This window comes from Chlamydomonas reinhardtii, chromosome 16 (assembly GCF_000002595.2).
Source record: "Chlamydomonas reinhardtii strain CC-503 cw92 mt+ chromosome 16, whole genome shotgun sequence".
Lineage (NCBI taxonomy): Eukaryota > Viridiplantae > Chlorophyta > Chlorophyceae > Chlamydomonadales > Chlamydomonadaceae > Chlamydomonas > Chlamydomonas reinhardtii.
Window position 1 is genome coordinate 1,467,394 of NC_057019.1, and position 20,401 is coordinate 1,487,794.

At 64.5% G+C, this 20,401-nt stretch overlaps 4 protein-coding genes across 4 annotated transcripts; 2 read left to right on the top strand and 2 right to left on the bottom strand.

The window, feature by feature from the left end:
• Window positions 1-18: 18 nt before the first annotated feature.
• CHLRE_16g652750v5 (uncharacterized protein) lies at window positions 19-10,429 on the top strand. The gene is made up of 14 exons (XM_043070830.1): window positions 19-358; window positions 444-490; window positions 611-636; window positions 872-969; window positions 1,142-2,338; window positions 2,590-2,760; window positions 2,926-3,084; window positions 3,307-3,466; window positions 3,628-3,701; window positions 3,917-3,970; window positions 4,241-4,366; window positions 4,622-4,771; window positions 4,991-6,103; window positions 6,298-10,429. The coding sequence occupies exons 1-14, from the start codon at window positions 248-250 to the stop codon at window positions 8,785-8,787; spliced, it is 5,976 nt and encodes a 1,991-aa protein (XP_042915473.1). The 5' UTR covers window positions 19-247; the 3' UTR covers window positions 8,788-10,429.
• A 3-nt stretch (window positions 10,430-10,432) lies between these two features.
• CHLRE_16g652800v5 (uncharacterized protein) lies at window positions 10,433-12,798 on the bottom strand. Its single transcript, XM_001698095.2, has 5 exons — window positions 12,422-12,798; window positions 12,101-12,311; window positions 11,624-11,831; window positions 10,792-10,867; window positions 10,433-10,621 (listed from the first exon to the last, which is right to left on the bottom strand). The coding sequence occupies exons 1-5, from the start codon at window positions 12,716-12,718 to the stop codon at window positions 10,550-10,552; spliced, it is 864 nt and encodes a 287-aa protein (XP_001698147.1). The 5' UTR covers window positions 12,719-12,798; the 3' UTR covers window positions 10,433-10,549.
• Window positions 12,799-12,844: 46 nt separating this feature from the next.
• On the bottom strand, window positions 12,845-16,758 carry CHLRE_16g652850v5 (uncharacterized protein). Its single transcript, XM_043070831.1, has 10 exons — window positions 16,596-16,758; window positions 16,417-16,530; window positions 16,093-16,199; window positions 15,704-15,793; window positions 15,387-15,426; window positions 15,047-15,212; window positions 14,561-14,763; window positions 14,081-14,194; window positions 13,568-13,654; window positions 12,845-13,355 (listed from the first exon to the last, which is right to left on the bottom strand). Exons 1-10 carry the CDS (start codon window positions 16,623-16,625, stop codon window positions 13,287-13,289), a joined length of 1,020 nt encoding a protein of 339 aa, XP_042915474.1. The 5' UTR covers window positions 16,626-16,758; the 3' UTR covers window positions 12,845-13,286.
• A 140-nt stretch (window positions 16,759-16,898) lies between these two features.
• CHLRE_16g652900v5 (uncharacterized protein) lies at window positions 16,899-20,387 on the top strand. Its single transcript, XM_043070832.1, has 8 exons — window positions 16,899-17,047; window positions 17,143-17,240; window positions 17,719-17,781; window positions 18,069-18,125; window positions 18,423-18,500; window positions 18,892-19,059; window positions 19,370-19,648; window positions 19,840-20,387. The coding sequence occupies exons 1-8, from the start codon at window positions 17,017-17,019 to the stop codon at window positions 20,026-20,028; spliced, it is 963 nt and encodes a 320-aa protein (XP_042915475.1). The 5' UTR covers window positions 16,899-17,016; the 3' UTR covers window positions 20,029-20,387.
• The last annotated feature ends 14 nt before the right edge of the window (window positions 20,388-20,401 follow it).

Consider the following 20,401-nt stretch of genomic DNA (forward strand, 5'->3'; position numbering starts at 1 on the left):
TGTCTTCCCCAGGAGAGGGTGCAGACGCTAGGCCATGGCACACATAGAGTAGACAATTGCAACTACCATACGAAGACTCACATTTCAGACCCTCTTGGCCCAGAAAACATAGAGCCTGAAATGACGCCACCTTGGCGAGGCGAGCTCTGTTAGCCCCGTGGGTGATCGAATTGCTCCATTGGATCTCTTCACTCAGAAGGGCCGCTTTCACCCCTGAGCCGACGTCGAGCTCAGCCGCTCGCCTAGGATGCAGGAGTTTTATGCTGACCCCGGCTCGCTTGAGCGGCCGGTCCTAGTTGTTGGAGCTGGCGTGGCTGGGCTCCAGGCAGCTCGGGCGCTACTGAAGCGGGGTCTGCAGGTGGGCAATCGAGGGGTGTGAATTTTACTGCGAGCTTCCGGGCCACTGCCGAGGCGAGTCGTGACGCTGAGGCCATAAAACGCAGGTGGTGGTGCTGGAGCAGTCTGAGGATGTGGGAGGCGTCTGGATACGGTGAGTCGCGCTCCTTTCGTGTGCGGGCGCTGGGCTGGAAGCGACTAGCGGCCGTTTGCCTGAGGACGTGGGCGAGCCACCCACCTGACCTCAACGCTCCCCCCCCACGATCTCCCGCAGGAACTACGCTGGTTATGGGCTTCAAGGTGCGCCCCGGATAGTTGCGGATGCAGCCTGAGCAGGGATCCTGTTATGTGGAGGCCAACCGGTCCTGCAGGGACACAACGGGTACCGCCACGTCGACAAACGCTCTTGCCACGACGAGCCCGTAATCCACAAACTAGGTGGCACTCGCGACCTACTGCAGCGGCTTGGCCCGAACTCAGAAGATGGCATGGTTTAAATACTGACGTAAGGGGTTTCATGCCGTGCCGTGTGCAGTGCCGTGGGAGAACTACCAGTTTCCGGAGTTCCCCTACCCGCGCAAGACTGAGTTGGAGCAATACCCCAGCGGCGAGCAAGTGCGGGAGTATGTTCAGGTGCGTGGCATGGCACATGGCCATGGGGCGTTGGGGATGGCGTGGGGACTTTCGGGTTATACTTGGTGCCATCGTTACAAACTGCACGGTCGTTCTGGCCAACCTGCCTTCAACGGAAGGTACCTCCCTTCTACAACATTACAAAAAGCCATGTTGCGATTGCCCCCTGCAGTCCTACGCCCGGCATTTTGACCTGTACCGGCACATTCTGTTCAGCTGCAAGTTGATTAGCCTGCGCCGGAAAGTCCCGGTGCCGCCCGCTGCTGGCTCCGGTCCGGGCCACGGCCTCCGCCCCGGCACAGGACCAGGGCCAGTGGCGGAAAAGCGGATGTCAACCGAATTCCACACGTCAGCATCCGCCATGTCTGGCGCGAACAACGACGCACGCCGCAGCGGCAGCGCCAGCACCAACGGCTTTGGCCCCATGGCTCCCCGCGCCTCAGCTGGAAGCGCCGCTACGGTGGCGGCGGGTAGCGGCTGGGGCGGTCACGCCACGTCCCCGCCCCCGCACTCGACCATGGGGCGGCGCAGCTTTGGCACCGTGTTCAGCTCCTCAGCCAAACGGCTGTTTGGACAGCTGGTGGGTGGCGGCGGCGGAGCGCAAGGCAGCGGCGTGCACAGCAGCGCCAGCGCAGTTACGATGCCGTTGCAAGACGGCGTGGCTGCAGGCCGGCCGGCCGTGCGCGGCGCGGGTGCGGGTGCTATTGGGGGCCTAAACTCGCGCGGTGGCGGCTCTACCACGGAGCAGGTGGCGCGGACGTTTGGCGGCGGCGCAATGCAGCAGCCTTCGCCCGTGACTGCCGGCGCGGCGGCGGCCGAGCGCATGGGTGGCGCCAGCAACGGCGGCGGCGCCGCTCCCTCGGGCGACGGCCCTGACTCTGCCGGCGCCCGCGGGCCTGTGTCTGGCTCGGCTGGGCTGTCGGGGAGCAGCAGCACCAGCGGGGAGCACGCCGACGGTCCAGACGGCACCAGCAACACCGGCGCCGGCTCGGCGCAGGCCAAGAGCTCCACCGCTGGCGCCACCGTCAACCACAGCAGCAAGGGCGGCAACCTGCCCACGACACGCGGCGCGGCACCCCGCGTGCCGCCGTCAGGCGCCAAGGGCGCAGCCAGGGGCAGCTCTCCCAGCCGCAGCGGCTCCTGGGCAGACGCCCGCCGCATCCGCCGGCAGCAGCAGCGCGTGGCGGCGGCGGAGCGCGCCGCCGCCGCGGCGGCGGACGGCGCGGCGGCGCGGCGGGCGGGTCTGGCGGGCGACGGTTGGTTGGCGCTGTACGAGGACATGACCACGGGCAAGCAGTACATGCTGGAGGTGTCGTACGTCGTACTGGCCACGGGGCTGTACGCCACGCCCTTCATCCCCAGCATCCCCGTGAGTGTGCATGGATCCCGAGGGGCGGGAGGCGGGGTTGTAGGTACCATAGCCCAAATCAACCGAACCCACTGCAAAAGAGGGACGGGGGTTCTGCTTGGTGCAGGGGGCCAGTCTTCGAGCGCCTGTGGCTGCCAGGCGCATGAAAAGGCTTTGCAAATGCTCGTTCGGGACTCCTGCAATGCCGGCCTCTCCATTGTGCTCACTTGCTCCTCCTCTGGCTTGCCCCCTGCCCCGCCACCCACCCGCAGGGCCAGGAGCTGTACCGCGGGCTGCAGGTGCACTCCAAGGACTTCACGGACGCGGCGGTGGCGGCCGGCAAGGAGGTGCTGGTGGTGGGCGCGGGCAAGACGGCGGCGGACATTGTGACCGAGCTCACTGCCACCAGCCAGGCCAGCCGCGTCACGCTGCTGTATCGCCGGGTAAGTTTTCCTGTCCACGTTTGCACGTGCTGCTTTCTTTCTAGCTGTTATGCTTCAATTTCGGCGAATTACTGCCTTTCCTGTGTGTTTTTATGTGCGTTTGGCAACCAGCTAACCAACCCCGCTGCCTCCCGTGGCACTTCCTCTCCTCGTGTGTCCCCGCAGCCGCACTGGCCGCTGCCTCGCGCCGTGGGCCCCGTCACCATCAAGTCGCTGGCCTACACGCGCCTCATCAGCAGCGCGCTACTGCCCTACTACTACGACGCCGGGCCCGGCGGCAAGGCGGCGGCGGCCTGCCTCACGCCGCTGCGCAAGGCGTTCTGGGTGAGCTGCCCCGCCTGTCTCGCGGCACACCCACACCCACCAGTTGTGACGCAAACGCCTGTTGCAAGGATCGTATTTCGCTTATCCGAATCCTGCTTTGTAGGCGCACGCATGTAAACAACCTGCACACTTAGCCATGCATGGTTGCGAAGCTGACGCTTGACACCCATGCGTCCTGCCATGATGCTGACCTCGCCACACTTTCGGGCGTTGCTCCCACAGATCCGTTTCATGGCCAAGGTGAATCAGACGTTTGGCGTGAAGAAGACGATGGGCGCGCCCGACCGGCCCATCTGCCAGGACATATGGTACAGCGGGCAGGTGCTGGATGCGGTCAAGTGGCCGGACGTGATCAACAACCCCAAAGTGCAGGCGCGGCAGGGTGAGTTGGGTGCAAGAGTGGCAGAGGTAGGCAGCGGAGAGCGCGAGGGTGCGGGCGCGTGGGCTGCAAGGGCGCGAGGGCGTGTGTGTATGTGCGAGGACAGTCGACACCTGCATCTCACTGCTACTTGTTGTCACACGGCTATTTGCGCATGTGCGCAGGCGAGGTGGAGTACTTCACGCCCGTGTCGGCGGTGCTCCGTGACGGCACCGAGCTGCAGCCCGACATTGTGCTGGTGGGTGGTGGGTGGTGGCTCGTGTGCTTCCCGCTGAGAGGCCGGGGCCAGGCAGGGCGGGGCAGGGCTAGGCGTGTGAGGGTGTTTCAGGTCCTCTGCCTGAGTCGTGCGTCTTCGTGCTCACGACTTAGTCGTTCGCTACGCCCCCGCTAGCTGCCTCCACTCGCTCACACCTGCTGCTCCTCCCCCGCACCCCTCGGCTGCCGCGCTCGCAGTACGCCACCGGCTACAGCAACCAGTACACCTTCCTGGAGCCCGACGTGCGCGAGGTGAGGGGCTGGGAGTGGGGGGGAGACGGAGAGAGAGAGAGATAGGGGGCAAGACGGCCTCAGCCCTTAGGTCTACGCCGCACCGCCAATGCGCCCGTGTGAGCACGTGCCCCGCCCCCCCCTTCCGTACTAAGCTAGCTTTCTCGTTCTCTCCTGCGTTTCTCCTGCGCCTCAATCGCGGCCCTAACACAAAGCACCATCGCCGTGCCTCACACTCTCTCCCTCCCTGCCTCCGCCTGCCCCCCGCCCCCCGCCCTTGCCCCCCGCCAGTCCATCAACGTGCAGCACGACGGCGTGTACCTGTACCGCCACGTGCTGGTGCCGGGGCTGCCCGGGCTGGCCTTCGTGGGCGCCGAGGTGTCCACCTTCAACAACATCCTCACAGCCGCGCTGCAGGTGTGTGTGCGCGTGCTTGTGTATATATGTGTGTGTATGTGTATGCGTACCTTCGTGCGTGAATGTTTTGGGGAGCACAGTCATGGTGCGGTTGGGATATGCACAACAAGACAAGCCTACACGCTGGCTGCCTCTGCGCGTCTTGCACGCCCCGTCTGTACCCTCCCGTCTTGTGTTCATACTGAAACAAGCAGGCCTCCACCCCCGCGTGTGTATGTGTGTGTGTGTGTGTGTGTGTGTGTGTGTGTGCGCCAGGCGGAGTGGTTGGCCTCGGCTCTGGCGGGCGAGGTGGAGCTGCCGCTGCCTCACGCCATGGCCGCGGACGTGGAGGCCCAGATGGAGTGGCGGCGCCGCACCATGCCGCCGCACAAGCTGCGCGGCAGCAGCGTCATGCTGTACATGCAGGTGCGCGTGTCCAGGCCCCCCGCAGGGCGTGCGTGTGTTTGTGTGACCTGTGTGCGCCGGTGTGTACCGCCTGACTACCGCGCGGTTCGACCTGACATGAAACGGGTGACGGCATGTTACACGTGCACCAAAGCTCTCGCGCATTCTGCCGGATCTTTGACACCGCCGCCTCAAGAACCGCTCCGCAACCTCCCTCTCTCCGCCACCCCCACCCTGCAGGCCTACCACGACCAGCTGGTCCGGGACATGGGCGCCGCCACACACCGCAAGCAGCCCAGCTTCCGCCACCCCTTCGCGGAGTGCTTCGAGCCCTACACCGCCCTTGACTACTCGGACGTCTTCATGCGCGACCCGCTCAAGGTCGCCGCCAGCGGCGCCGCGCTGGCTCAGGCCGCCGCCGTCCCGACGGCGGCCGCCGTCGCCGTCGGCCGCGCCACCGCTGCGGCGGCGCTCGCTGCCAACGGCACCGTCGACAACGGCACCGACGAGTCGAACGCCGCCAACGGCACGACGGTGGAGGCGGCGGCGGCGGCTGTGGCCGCCGCCGCCAACGCCACCGCCGGCACGGCGACGTCGCCGACTGTGCTTGGCACCACTAACAACGCCAGCTGCTCCGCCGCCGCCAGCTCCGGCGCGTACTTCACATCGCTGCGGGCGTCGAACAGTACGGGGGCGCAGTGGGCGCCGTGCCGTACCTCCACGTTGGCGTCCAACGGCCTTGGCGGCTTCTCCAACTACACGGCCGTGCACAGCAACAGCAACGGAGGGCCCAACTCGGGCGCGGGGCCCTCCCCCGTGCGGCCGGGCGGCGCGCCTGGCGCCACTGCCACCGCTGCAGCCAGCAACATCTACACCAACAAGACCATTGCCGGTCTGGCAGCCATCAGCGCGCGCAACGGTATGGGCGCCAGCAACGTCCGCAGCCCACCATGGATCTACGCACCCATGGCAGCAGGCGCCATTGCGGCCGCCGCCGCCCTGCAACCTGCAACCACCCAGGCGGCGATGCCCAACGCCGCCGCACGTGCGGCTGCCGGCGCCACCATGTCCGGCTCCCGGCCTCCCCTCGTCGCGCCGCAGCGCACGGCCTCCTTCACTCCCGCCTCCGCCTTCACCTCTGCCGCGACCGCAAACGCCGCGGCTGCCGCACAGACGCTGCCGCCCAACGCCGCCGCCACCGCGGCCGCGGCGGGCGTGTTGTTGGGCATGTCACCACGGCACGGCGGGCACGGCACGGGCACGCAGCAGCAGCACCACAACGTGCCGCTGGACCCGCTGGCTCCCTCGGAGATTGATGAGGACGAGCCCAAGGCCCGGGCGGTGGACGAGCAGGTGCGTGCACCTCCAGCAATTCGCCTCGTTTCTTTGACCTTGCGTAGTTGTTTCTTGCTGTCGGAAATTTTGACGATGCAAGGAAGCAACAGGATTGTGCCTCTGATGCAAGCGTACTTGTCGTGTAAGCTGCTTTAGCCTCTGACCTGCCCGTTCATCTTCCATCCCCCACACAAAATTACACACGAACACAGGACACGCTCTACTCCCTGGACGCGCTGCCGCCGGCGCTGCAAGCCTTCCGCCGCACCCGCGTCCGGAGCGACGCTGCGGCGCGCCCCAGCACCGGCGGCGGCATCCTGGACGCCATGGAGGAGTATGCGGACGAGTACGACGAGGCCGCAGGCGACTCCCAGGTCTACAGCGACACGCCTCAGCAGCAGCAGTATCGCATCAGCGGCGTCGTGGCGCCGCCGCCTGGCGGCGGCGCCGCCGCCGCCACCGGCAACGGCTTCGCCGCTCCGTCGGGCACGCTGTCGCGCGTGACTGGCAGCGGCCCGACGCCCGGCACCTCGCAGCTGCGCACCAGCGCCGCCGGCAGCAGCTACGGCCCCAGCAGCGGTGGCGTGCTGCTCCAGGGCGCCGCCAGCAGCCCAGTGCCAACGGCGGCGGCGGCGGCGGTAGGAGCCCCGGCGGGCAGCTCGCCGGGCTCAACCTACGTGATCCTCGCACGCCACTCCGGTGCTACCGCTGACAGCGCCGGCGGCGGCGGCGCCGTTGCGCGCGTGAGTGGCGGCGGCAACTCCGCCACCGCCCATGCCGCCGCTGCTGGGCTGGTGATGGGCCGCGTCAGCACCAGCAGCAGCGGTGCCGCCAGCCAGAGCAGCACCGGCGCCGTCAGCACAGCCACCGCCAGCAGCAAGGCCAGCAGCCACCGCCCGGTGCAGCGGGGGCTGTCGCTGGCGACGCTGCTGCTGCGCCGCCGCAACGCAGCCAACGCCGTCTATGACGTCAGCAGCAGCCGCATCGAGCCCACCTCCGCCGCGGTCAACGAGCTGGGTTACCGCGTGCTGCCGCCGCGTCATGTGGAGGAGGCGATGGCGGCGGCGGCGGCCGCCGCCGCCGCCGGCCCCGCCGCCGCCGGTAAGCGGCAGTCGGGAGATGGGCGCGCCGCGGCGGCGGTAGCGGCTCAGGCGGCGGCGCGCCGCACGGCCGGTGGAGGAGTCGTGACCAGCGGCGCTGCCAACGTCACGCTGCAACGCGTCACCATCGGCGGCGCGACGCAGTCGCCGGCGGCAGTTGGCACGTTCACAGTGCCGCGGCAGAGCAGCCAGGAGGCGGCGAATGCGGCCGCCATCGCGACGCCGTGCCGGCCGGTGAACGCAGTGGCGGCACCGGCACCCGGTGACGTTACAGCGACGCCGACGACCGGCGCCGGCCCCGGCCGTTCAACCTCCCGCCGGCGCATCTCCGCCGACTCGGTTGCCCCGTCGACCGCCTCTGGCTCGGCCAGCCTCTCCAGCGCCGAAGGCCTGCTTCCGCAGCCGCCTACGCAGCAGGTTGCGGCGGCGGCAGCTGCTGACGCAGGCCGCATCGCGAGCGCCGTCAATGCCGCCGCCGCTGCGGCAGCGGCAGGCCGTTGCCAGGCTGGCGCCGCTGCCATGGCGGCGGCACCGGCGGCAGGCGCCGCTGCTGCCGGCTTTGCCGCGTCTGAGGTTAGCGATTACGATGGCCAGTCTGGCTTGACGCGCGTGCCGTCGATCTCTGCTAGCAGCGGCATCAGCTACATGCCGTCAGGCAGCACAGCCTTCATTGCGCCCGCAACGCACTCGGCGCAACAGCAACAGGCACAGCAGCAGCGGCAAGTACCCCGGCAGCAGCAGCGGCAGCAGCCAGCCGTGTCGTACTTCAACCACATCACCTCGCACTACGGCGCCGCCGATGCGGCTGCCGCCGAGGCGGTCGCTGCAGCCGCCGCCGCCGCCGACAGCGCGTCCGCGGTCACCGGCATCGAGTACCAGTCTGACATTGTTGGCGCACACGCCGTTCATCGCTCGCCGCCCTCCATTTCCGCCAGCAGCGGCATCAGCTACATGCCATCGGGCAGCACAGCCTTCGTGGCGCCGACGCAGGCGCTCGCCGTGCACCCGCAGCCGCGCGGCACGCCCGCGGCGGCACAGTCCCAGCGCCAAGGCCACGCTCACGTTGCGCACCCGCAAGACCCGCGCCGCGAGTACCTACAGAATGTGGTGGAGCACGTGCAGGGCCGCAGCGTGGCCGCCGGGGCCCGCAACACGGACAGCGGCGGTGGCGGCGCCACAGAGTCCGATGCGCCCGGCGGCGGCACGCGCAATTGCATGTCCAGCGGTCTCAGCTACGTCCCGGCCGGCAGTAGCTTTGGCCCTCAGCCGACGTTGCAGCTGCTGCCGCACTACCAGGTCAACATCGTCGACAATACCGGCAGTGCCAGCACTGCCAGCGCCTTCGGAGCTTACAACACCAGCGGCAGCACCAAGCTAGGCTACGTGTCCGGTAGCAGTGGTGCTGGCGTGCTGTACGCGAACGGAAATGCTGTCGGCGGAGCCAACCACCACGGCAACGGTAACGGCTACACTGGCGGCGGCGTGCACATGCCCGTCGTACACGAGCGGCGGCTGTCGGGTGCTTCGTACGCGAGCAGCGGTTACAGTTACATGCCGTCGTGCTCAACCGTTGTGCCCCCGCAACTGGCCGCGCGCTCATGAACGCAATACTAGCAGGGTTGCTGAAGATTCAAGGAGATGGAAGATTCTATAAACTGGCGTAACTTGAATGTTGTCCCGACGCAATACGGGCGTCCAACCTCGTACAATTAGTACGCCGAAGAGAAGGATGCGTGAATTGGAAGCACAGCTTTATGTCTTTCAGGGCTGCCGTTGCTTGGTTGTCTAGCTCTGATAATACCATGTGGCAAGGCATGGCTGGGTCAGGGCCATTTTCAGCGGTTATCGGTCTGAGATGGCGCTCGTGGGTGTCAAAGGGCTACAGCATGAAAGCCAGCCGATGGGTTGGTGCACGGGCATCATTGGGATGCGCGTATGGGCTCGCGTGGGGGTACCAAGATATAAAAGGTATGCGCAAACCCAACAAACTAGAACTCCCCAGCAGTTGGAGAACAAGATGGTGCGCGTCTGAACCTGGCGTGGCCCCACAGCAGCATGTGTGCACGGTTTGTTTCATAGCTTTAAATGTGTACTTTCCTGCGTGTTCGGTTTTGTCCTTCGCAGCCTGCTATATGTGTCATGTCAATTGATGTTCTTCCTGTTGCAAGACGTTGCCCATGTGTGTCGCTCGGGCATGTGTCTGTCACTTTGCATGGTTGGGAGATTCCTGCGCGCGAGCGCCCAGACTGTCTGACTGAGCGAGAGACAGGGAGTCATTGCCTTCGGCATTGCTTCGCGTGCTGCGTGGCTTTGCATACGTTGAGCGCTGTGTGTGTGCCATGAACACTTCTCAGTGTCTATGGGAATGTCAGCAGTTGGTGTTTCTTTACTTCTCTGGCTCGCTGAGTGCGAGCGACGAGTGCGAGCGACGGTGCAGCTGTGGCATGATACTCACCGAAGAAGCGCTGCCATGTATGGGCAGTTGTGGCAGGCTGCTTGCACTAGCGCATACGGTATGGCTTTGCATTCCCGACTGTTGACATGGATAGGGGTGTGGAGATGGTCTTAAGACATGAAATGTGGGGCTCTCCCCCTCCCCAAGGGAAACGTGTTCCTGGGGGGCTTCGGCTCCCATGAATCGCTGCGCTCTGGGGGCTCAGCCTCAGGGTCTGGGAAAGCAAAGGAAGGCCCAAAGCACAAGGCGCACACGTCAATTGGTGTGGGCCTTCTGTTGGATTTTGGGGCTGGCGCTGTAGCTGTTGAGGGGGTGTACAAACAAGATGATTGTTCACAGATGCCTTCTGAACTTTTACATGCCGGTTCGTGTCGTGTCCGCTGTGGTTCAGAATACGGTAGCTTCAAAGGCAGGGTGCGGAGAATTTAAGCTACTGATCTGTGCATGCATCATCCCCACACACCGCCAACTCGTCTTCGCGCGCATCAGCCGATAATTCTCGACCAGGACCATCCTTTGCATACAAACTGTGTTCATACGCATGGCAGGACGGCATGTGCGAAGGCGCTTGTTCTCCGCACAGTTAGTACCTTTTACCTTTTTTCAATTTCCGTAAATTAAACGGCAGCCACCTCCTTGTTCAATTTCCGTATCATTTCCGGGCGCCCATTGTAGGGGCTGTAGAGCCGCGCGGCAAGCTACAAGTGTGTATGGTGCCCCTACGAGGAGGGCAGACCACAGCATGTTACAACATCCAGCTTTGTGCTGAGCGTGTAATATTACGATCTGGTCTTTGTCGCCATCCCCACGATGCACTGAATCTCAGCCAGGCCCGTGTCGCTAGTGGTGCTGGGTTGGCGGGCGGGGAGGGGGGCGCCAGCCGGGGCCTCGGGGCCGTGTGTGTATGTGTCATGGCAGCAGCGGCACATGCCCCAGCAGCACGCCCCGGCCCAGGTCCCAGAACGCCGTCAGCAGCGCCACCTAGGGGCCACAGGGGCCGCCGGGAAAGGGCAAGCCGGCAACTCAGAAAAGCAGGTTAAGCAGCAGCATAGGACAGTTGCAGAGGAATGGACATGACCCGGGATGCCGTGCCTTTGACACGGCCCCACCCACGGCCCCCTGCCCCGCCGCCACTATCCCCCCGCTCCCACCTGCATGAAGAAGCGCAGGAGGTGCAGCGGCCAGGGAACGACAGCACCCACAGGACCCGGCGCGTTGTGTGTGAACCTGAGGGAGGGGGAAACACAGCCAGCGTCACGCCCAGGCGGCCAGGAACACAGTTGTGGTACCGGGCGGCCACGAATCCAACACCACCGCTTGACCACCACCCTGCTACGCCAACCTGCCCCTGACCCCTGTCCCATCGCACCACTCTCCAAATGCAGTGGTGCAGCCAGCCCGTGCCGAAACCGTTGGCACGTTTGGAGTCCCGCAGGCGCACGCACACGCTCACGCACACGCTCACGCACACAGATGCACACACACACACACACACACACACACACACACACACACACACACACACACACACACACACACACACACACACACACACACACACACACACACACACACACACACACACACACACCGCACTATCAGGTGAGCTCGACTACGACCAGCGGGCGGGAATACGGGAATTAGGCGTGCTGGGTAAACGTTGTTTAGCGCGCCCAGGGTGCGGAGCATGGACGCATACAGGTGCATCGCGGGGTCAGGCCGAATGGTCGCCCGTGGGGTTACAGGCTTATCGCGGGTAAGTATGACTACCTGGGTGACGACAACCACGCGACGCTCGGTAAATTGGTAGGTATCCGTAAGTAACTCCGGCGTCGTCTGGGCGGGCTTTCGTTTCGTTTATAACACACACACACACACACACACACACACACACACACACACACACACACACACACACACACACACGCACGCACGCACACGACGCACAAGCCCGCGCACACGCGCACAACGCACGCAGCTCACATGTAGACGTTCGCAGGGCTGACAGCAATGGTGAGCAAGAACAGCGCCGCAGAAGAAGCCGCCAGCAGCTGCGGGTAGGCCGAGAGCAGGGCGGCGGGCAGCCCGGCGGCGCCGAGGGCCAGGCCCACAGCGCCGGCCACCTCCGCCACCCCCGTCCAGTTGGTGTGGAATGAGGCGGACCCGGGAAGGTACCACAGGCCCCAGGTGCCTGGGTGGACGGAGCGGGAAGGGGGACGGTGGAAGGGGGAGGCAGTGCATCAGGTAGGAGGCGCATGTGGTGGTGCCTCACAGCAGCGGGCAACTCGCCACTGGTGCACAACTGCACATGTCCCTTTCCTGCCTCGTTGCTCACACCGAAGGTGCTTTATAAATAAAACTCATGTGTGCACAAGACTGCCTGGTACTGCTTATCCCACCTCGGAGCCCGCCTGAGGATCTGATGTCACGGTTGGTGTGCATGGCCTCTACGTTCCTCACCGGGTTTGGGGTACATGGATGCAATGCCCTCGTGTGACGTGAAGTGCGCGACACCCACGACGAAGAAGAGCGCGCAGCACAGCGGCACGCGGGCGGCAAGCAGCGCGGCATGCACCGCCGGCGCTGCGGCGGCCAGGGCTGGGCCCACGACTGTGACGTTGAGGTAGGTGCACACGGCCAGCGCGGCGAAAATGGAGATGAAGATGATGCTCTGCAGGACAGGTTAACAAGGCAGGCTGTGATTACGAACGGCACGCTAGACAGCATGCGCACTTGCATGCGTATGAATGCATGCCTGAGGCACGGGTAGGGCCTGCCGACCTGTAGCGCCACCGGCAGCTGCTGCACGGCTCCAAGTGGCACCGACACGCTCTTGCCGTCCTTGCCAATTACGTAGCTCTGAGTCGTCGCGTGCGACGCGAGCGAGTCGATGCCGCGACCGAGTGACTCGGCGTCTCCTGCCGCGCTTGCGCCCGAAGCCGACACCCTGAACCCTAGCCGCTGCGCATGCCTGAGGCACGTTACTGCACCATGTGCCACTGTCTTTGCAGCAGGCTTGCAAGGTGCGTTTCCACTCGAGCGAGTCGCGCGCAGGCCAGTGAGCTTTGCTTGCAGCATTTTTCTGACTGGCGTTTACTATGCGTGTTTCAATGGAGCACCACTGCTTAGTTTTGATGGCGCTGGAGCTCGCGCTTATTTTAACCGCTTTGCGTGAAGTGTCAACCGCCGTGGCGAATCGAGGCCTCAGCCGCGGAATTACATCACTTCCGCCTCCCGTTGCACGGGGCATCAATACACAGGAGTTCCAGATGCAGGCCTCGTTGAAGGTGCGCAGTCGGTCCATCACCTCCCGCGCATCTCTTGCTCGCCCCTGCCAACGCCGCCTTCCGCCCAAGGGCTTTCTTCTTGGCGTTCTCCCCGTGACCGTGCGCACCGTACTAAGCGAGTTTCTGGGCTCTGGCCCATCGCTCTGAACTCGCGTGCTCCTCAGCTACTCACAACAGCCAAACTGTTTGTCCTCTGCCATTCACAGCTTCAAGCTCCGACCACCATCTCCAAGCCTTAGCTATGTCCCCATTCGCTCCGGTGCGCGCAGGGTCCTCTCCCGGCGTCGAAGCTCCTGACGTCCATGCTCCGCACCGCCCCTACGAAGCCTCACATGCCCATTGTGGCACGTCAAGCACATTTATGACGTCTTCTTGGCCATCGTCAGCTCTGAGTGTATAGACCAGATGCCCAGGACCGGGTAGCACATCTGCAGGCCGAAGGAAGCACAGGCAGAAGCATGGTGGTGATGGTGGTGGGAGAGGAGCGGCAGCCGCGCAAGAGAGACCGCGCCCTCATCTAAGGTACTCAGATTCACTCCCCGTTTCCATGGACGGTTCGCAGACACCCTGGCTTCCTTTGGAATCGGCTCAGCACACAGTTGCAAAAGGAGAGTGCGCCTCCATGGTGTGCCCCTCCCACCTTGATGATCAGCAGCTCTGTTGCCATGAGCAGGATGGAGGTGAAGCGGATCTTGGACCCAGGGATCTCGGTCCAGTTCACAGACACCTGCGCACGTGCAGGTTGGGCAAGCATGAGCAGGACACGTGCAGCAGGCGAGAGTGGCATGTTGCGTGCCCGGGCAAACACGTGAGAGAGCAAGGCCGTGTCGGGGCGTCCATTGCATTCGCATGGCCGCCCGCATGGCGGCTTCCCAGAGCCAGTGCCCCGATGTAGGTTGCGGAATAAAGCACACAAATATCATGACCGGGCGAGCGCGGCTAAGAGACGGTGTCGGGGCGTCCATGTCATTCCTGCGCCTGCCTACGGAACCTCGCCCTTTGTGACTACATACGGTGATGTACGGCGACTCGCTTATCCAGCTGCAGTTCTCCTTGCCGCGCGACTGTTTCCTTACGGGATTGGTTCAACGTTAACGCCCCACCCCCCACCCCCAGTCCACCGCCCCCACACCATGCCCACCGCCCCCCGCACCTCCGCCACGGGGATGCCCAGCTGCTCCGCCAGGTACAGCAGCTCCACGTCGAAGCACCAGCGCTGCAGCCGCACGTTGGAGAACAGCACCGCGGCGGCACGCCGGGTGAACAGCTGGAGGGGAGGAGGGGAGGAGGGGCAGGCGGGGCAGCAGCAGGGTGGGGCGCCGGCAGGGAGGCGAAAAGGACGAGGATGAAGAGGAGGAGAGAAGGAGGAAGAGGCGTTGACAGGGGTTGGCAGGAGCGTGCATACCAGGCGGCGCAAGGGTGCGGATGGCTACCACCCCTCCGCTTCCACTGAACGCATCCAGCACTGCGGCGCGTCGGTTGCCCTGGTCCCACCCCTGATTCCGGTAGAGCCGCAGTGCCCTAGCCCCTCAACCCCTGCTGCTTGCCTTCCTCCACCTCCCCCACCTCAAAACATGTGTACCCGTCACCTCCCCCCGCCCCCCAGCTCCCCCGCTGGCTCTGCCGCCCGCACCTTGAAGCCGCACTGCGTGTCGCGGATGCGGCCGCCCGCCACGAAGTACACGAGCGCGTGGAAGCCGCGCGTGAGGAAGTTGCGCAGCGGCGAGCGCTTTGCCACCGCATCCTGCGCCAGATGGGCGCGGCTGCCAAACACCACCCCCAGCTCGCCCTGGCTGTCGCCCGAGGCGGCGGCGGCGGCCTTGCTGGCGCCGAAGCCTGACGTGGATGAGGGCGAGTGGGCGAGTTTAGCGACCAGCTGCCAAACATAACGCCGCCCTGCCCGGCAGCCCAAGGCCTATACCGCAACATCGGCCCCTCCAGTCAGACGCCGCCCAATGAAGAACTCCTCGCTTCCCTTCCTTTTCCTTCCCTCCCCGTCCCTCCTCCTCCCATCCCTTCCCCCACACGCACTTTGCTGCATGGCTCCCTCTCCCTCTCCCCTCCCCCCTTGGTTTGGTGTAGTTCGGGCTGGTATTCACAACCCCTCCCCCACACGCACTGGGCTGCATGATCTTCTCCATCTCTCCCTCCAGCTTCTCCAGGTCCGCGAACCGCGTGGCGCCGTCCGCGTCCATCATGAGGCAGAACTCGCCGCGCGCCGCCGCCATGCCGCGCTTCACGGCGTGGCCCTTGCCGCGGTTGGCGGACACGCGCAGCAGCCGCACCTGCGACGCGACGTTGGGGCGGAGTTGGGTTCGACCGAGTGCGTATGTATGTGCGCAGTAATGCGATGACACAAACACACAGCAAGACACCAGGTTCCAACACCAGGTTGGCGCTCCAGGGCTCCAGGGCGTGGCAACCTCTTTGCCGCAGCCCCCCAGCCCCAGCCGCCGCACCGTGTCCAGTCCATACTGCCGGATGTAGTTGCGCGCCACACTGCATTGGGGGCAGCAGGCGGCAGCGGAGGAGGTGGACGAGGAGAGGTGGGCACCCGTATGGCTGAAACCCGTGTTCTGGCTGCAACCCGCACCCTGCCAAGCACCTGTCTCGGCCGGCGTCACTGCTGCCGCTGCCACACCAGTGCCCCCGCTCCCTGCCGTAACCGCCCACACAGCACTCGACGCGTGACAGCACCCGACACCCATTCCTAAAGCGCCCAACACCCTAGAGTCCTAGCCACATGCCGCCCCCGCACGCGCCCCCCAATCCTCACTTTGCTGTTCCATCCTTGCTTCCGTCGTCCACAACCACCAGCTCGTACGTAAACTGCGGGCCCTGCTTGTCCCGCCGCCGCTGCAGGTAGCTGCGCAAAAGAAATACACACACATGCCATTAACGCATGCAGCCACATCGCATATCGCCAGTGCATGATGCACCCGGGCGTGGCAGAGTATGAATATCTGACACGGGCACCCCCACGGGCCCCAGGTTATCGCCGGCCCCAGAGAACGCACGGTCCTCACCTCGTTTGCCTTCACCCCTCGTCACTTCGCGCATTATCCCTTCCGCAATAGCCGCCTCTATACACCCCACTGCCCTCACACTCATCCCTCTCAATACCGCTAAAGCCTATCCACGCCCCCCTTAAGAGCTGCCTCTCACTTGAGCGCCTCATCTAGAGTGGTGGACAGCCGGTCCTGCTCGTTGTAGGCGGGGATGATGCAGCTGAGCGCCTTCGTGGGCGCCTCGAAGATTGAGGGGCTTGCCAACTGAGGATGAGGATATGTAAGTGATAGGAGAGCGAGTAAGAAAGGCACGACAACCTGGTTGCATTGTCAGGCGGGAGGGCACGCGAGGCAGGCCGTGCTGGGCACCGTCACCAACCCTGGCGTCCAGCTTGTGGTGACCAAACAGCTCCCGGAAGCCCGGCTGATGGGCCCCCGATGTAAGAACACTCTCCCCGGCAATCAGCTCGCCCCAATTTACCGGCGTGGTTGAGTCGGGGTCCTCCAATGTGCATGCGATCGGCGCTGTGTACTCGTCCGACAGCTTTTTGACCAGGTCAAACAGCTTGCCACAAAAGTACCCGGCGAGGCCGAGCTGCAGGTAGAGGAGCTGAACTCAGGGAGGAACGCGCGGGCTGCAGCATTTCAAGCATAACTCACCACCACCATATTCATGATGTATAGAAACATTTTTACAGTCCTGCTCCTATCAAGAGCCCAGATCCGGCCACCGGTTCATGTAAAGAAGCTACAGAGTCTGGGACGATTGTGTACACGAGTGAGGGGCCCACTGCAGCCCACGCAAGGCTATTCCTTGCCTAAGCGTATACGAGACAGAGCAAGTAGTCAAGTCAATTTGCACAAACAGCGCTCTGACTTGCACGCCTTGCATGGGCGGTCCGCCCGCGGTTCATTCTGCCCAGCTCCAGCCATGGACTGTATACATTACTTGGACAGCATGATGTACGTGTAAAAATTTTGCACTAGCCGAATACTTGTCGTTGCACTGGACCAAAAGTAGACGCAATCTGATAGAGACGAAGAAGCCTGTCAATAGCTCTTCCTTCCGCAACGCGCAGCCATGAGCTTCGACCCAACAGGCGACCCGAACTGTGAGCGGCGTCAGCGCTGGTCATGAGCAGCGTGTCCGGCCGGGACCCTGGCACGCCTTGTCAACCCCCGACCTGCTGCGACTGCCCCTACACAGGCTTCTCGCTGTTCGTGGGCGACCTGCCTCCGGAGGTCCATGACCACTTTTTGGAGTCGTTCTTTAGGCAGTACTTTCCCTCCGTGCGGAGCGCCAAGGTGCATACCAAAGGGGGCAGGGGCGGGGTTGCGTGTAGAAGCGGTGGGACAGGGCGCCGTGCCGGCCGGCACGGGAGGGCATACAAGCAGAGCTCGCATCTTCCTTGAGGATTTCACGGACGACTACGGCTGGCAGAGGAATCAATGGGCGGGCTGCTGGGCAGCCAGTTTAGGTGCAAGAGGTCACATGTGGGACGACAGCCGTGGACAGTGAAGCAAGTACGTAGTGTGTCAGCACAACCCCGCCTCGTCCACACGGCACACGCCTGCTCACGCGGTGCTGCGCTGCCGGCACCTGCACACACAACCACTGACCCGCATTTGCCAACCCGCACCTGCTGACCCGCACCCGCACCCGCGCCGGCATTCACACGTGCTGACCCGCACCCACACCCCCCGACTCGCACCCGCTGACCTGCTGATCCGCTGACGCGCACTGGCAACAAACCCCACACATGGACGCACGGGGCACTCGCAGGTCATGATGGACAACATCACGGGGCGGTCAAAGGGCTTTGGATTCGTGCGCTTCGCCGTGGAGGTGAGGACCGCGGGTGGTAGCCCGGCAGTTACAGTTACAGTGACAGTGAATCATGGGTGGTAGGCCCACGTGGTAGGCCCGGCCGAGTTGCTTTGGGTCAGGCGCTATTAGGGGTGTCGGCGTGTGGCGCCGCCGAGGCGAGGCCCGGGCGCGCCGCGGCAATTCGCGGCTGTGCTGGCTGCCGCCGTTTGCATGCGCCAGCGCCTGGCGCCGGACCTTCACCCCTGGAACTACCAACCGTATCCACCTCACAAACCCCTCATGACACCTTTTCGCGCTGCGCGCAGGGCGAGCGCGACCGCGCGCTGAACGAGATGAACGGCGTGTTCATTTCCAGCCGCCAGGTGCGTCTGCGCCTGGGGCTGGCCGTTTGCTAGTATGCTGGATGCCTGTTACCGTGTGCCAGTCAGCTTCAGTTGGTCATTGGTTGCTGCCGAGGGGCCAGCACTGCAAACCGCGAGGAGTGAGGGCTTCACAGTGTGCACACGTGTCACACCAGGCTTGGATGCGCCCGCGCGGTCCCGCACAGCAGCCTGACGTTGCTGCCTGCACAACCACACCAGCACACACTCAGTGCCTCAGCAGTGTCGGCCCTTGCCCCTTGTGCTTCCAACACGCACTGCCGCAACACCCCAACGCAGGTGCGGGTGTCTCTGGCCACGCCGCGGCCAGCCGCACCTGGCGGGCCCGGCGGCGGCCGGCCGGGCGGCGGCTCCGGGGTGAGTACTGGCGTGTGTGTGTATGTGTGTGTACGTGTGTGTGTGTGTACGTGTGTGTGTACGTGCGTGTGCGGGAGGCTTGGATCGTAGGGCTGTGAAGCTGGGGTGGGGGAGGGGCTGGCAAGGCGGCCAGTGCGCACAACTTTGTGTACACGCATGGGCAGGGTGAGGTGTGGACGGCTGCGGCACCGGCCCAGTACCGGACGCGTGCGGGCACGGGTGCACAGGGCGGTGTGAGCTGTGGCCCCGCGGGCACCTCAGGTCCTCAGCCCAGCCGCGGCCCGCGCTGCAGGCGGCATGCGGCCAGGCCGCCACCTGCTTGCGGTCCACCACTGATGCCCACCCATGTGTGAACTCCACCCCACTCCGCCCGCTTCCTCACCCCGCGCAGCTGCCCGGCGAGCTGGACCCGCAGAACACCACGCTGTTCGTGGGTGGGCTGTCAGCGCACGTGAGCGAGGACGCGCTGCGGGGCGTGTTCGGGCGGTACGGCGAGATCAGCTACGTCAAGATCCCGCCGGGCAAGGGCTGCGGCTTCGTGCACTTCGCGGACCGGCAGGTGTGAGGGGGCGGGCGGGTGCATGGGTGGGTGGGTGGGTGGGTGGGTGGGGTAGCGTTCAAGCGGGGATGGGGTGGGGGGCCAGGGATATGAAGCCTTTGAGGTTGGGGCGCGGCATTGTTGCCTTTAAAACGAGCAGGTTGATGATTGTTCCTGTGATACCGTTATACGCAATACGCCCGCGTGTCATGGCCGCCTATCTCCTCCCCTACGACTTCACTTCGTAAACTTAATGCGTGTAACCCCCCTCACCAACCTGCACGCCACCCCGACGACTCCCCCACTCCACCACACGCCGCTCCCCGCACAGGCGGCTGAGTACGCCATGCAGGAGGTGAACGGGACCATCATCGGCGGCTCGGCGGTGCGCATCTCGTGGGGCAAGAGCACAGGCAAGGTGTACGGCGGCGGCGGCGGCGGCGGTGGCGGTGGCGGTGGTGGCTACGGCGGCGGCTACGGCGGCGGCTACGGTGGTGGCGGTGGCGGCGGCGGGTACGGCGGCGGCTATGATGGACAGTACGGCGGCGGCGGTTACGGCGGCGGCTATGACTCGTACGGCGGCGGCGGTAACTACGGCGGCAACTACTCGGTGAGTGGAGCCCCACATGTTTCCGGTGTCGTCGTGTCCTGTGCGACCTTCTGCTCTTGCTTCAGGTCCACCGTCCACGCGCATCTCAGAGTTATGACATTCCTACTGATAGGAAAACAGCATGTCAGACTGCTGTCACACTTATTGCTTTAACCATGAATGGCTCGTCCCGCCTGCACCACGACCTGCAGAACTACTACAACAGCAACGGGCAAGGCCAGGGCCAGGGCGGCTCGGGCGGCGGCTCGGGCGGTCAGGGGTCGAGCTCGGTGTGGGACCCCGTCAAGGGCGTCAACGTGGAGAAGATGAACGCCGCGTACGTGGCACGGCACATGCCGGGTTACACAGGCAGCTACATGGGCCTGGTCACCATCAGCTGAGGCTGAGGGGGAGCTGGGGAGATGCAGGGGCGGGGGGTGGGGGGTGGGGGTGGGGGGAGTGGATGGGGAGGAGGAGGTGGTGTGTGCGTGGTGGTGGCAGGTGTGGGTGTGGAGGTTGTGCAGCATGGTGACTGCGGCTCGGGGCCTAGGTGGGTGCATCGCTTCGCCTGTGCGTGTGTCGAGACGTATGGTTGATTGGTAATAGGATAGCATAGCGTGCGCACGAGGCGTACGAGCGCGCAGCTTGTTTCAGGAGGAAACCGTGGCACGCATGCGTCCTTCGAACTCGGACTCAGTTTTCGCCTGAATGCTTCAAGAACCTACACAAGCACTGTCTGCATATGTAACGTGCCAAAGCGTTGGTGCTGCGGGC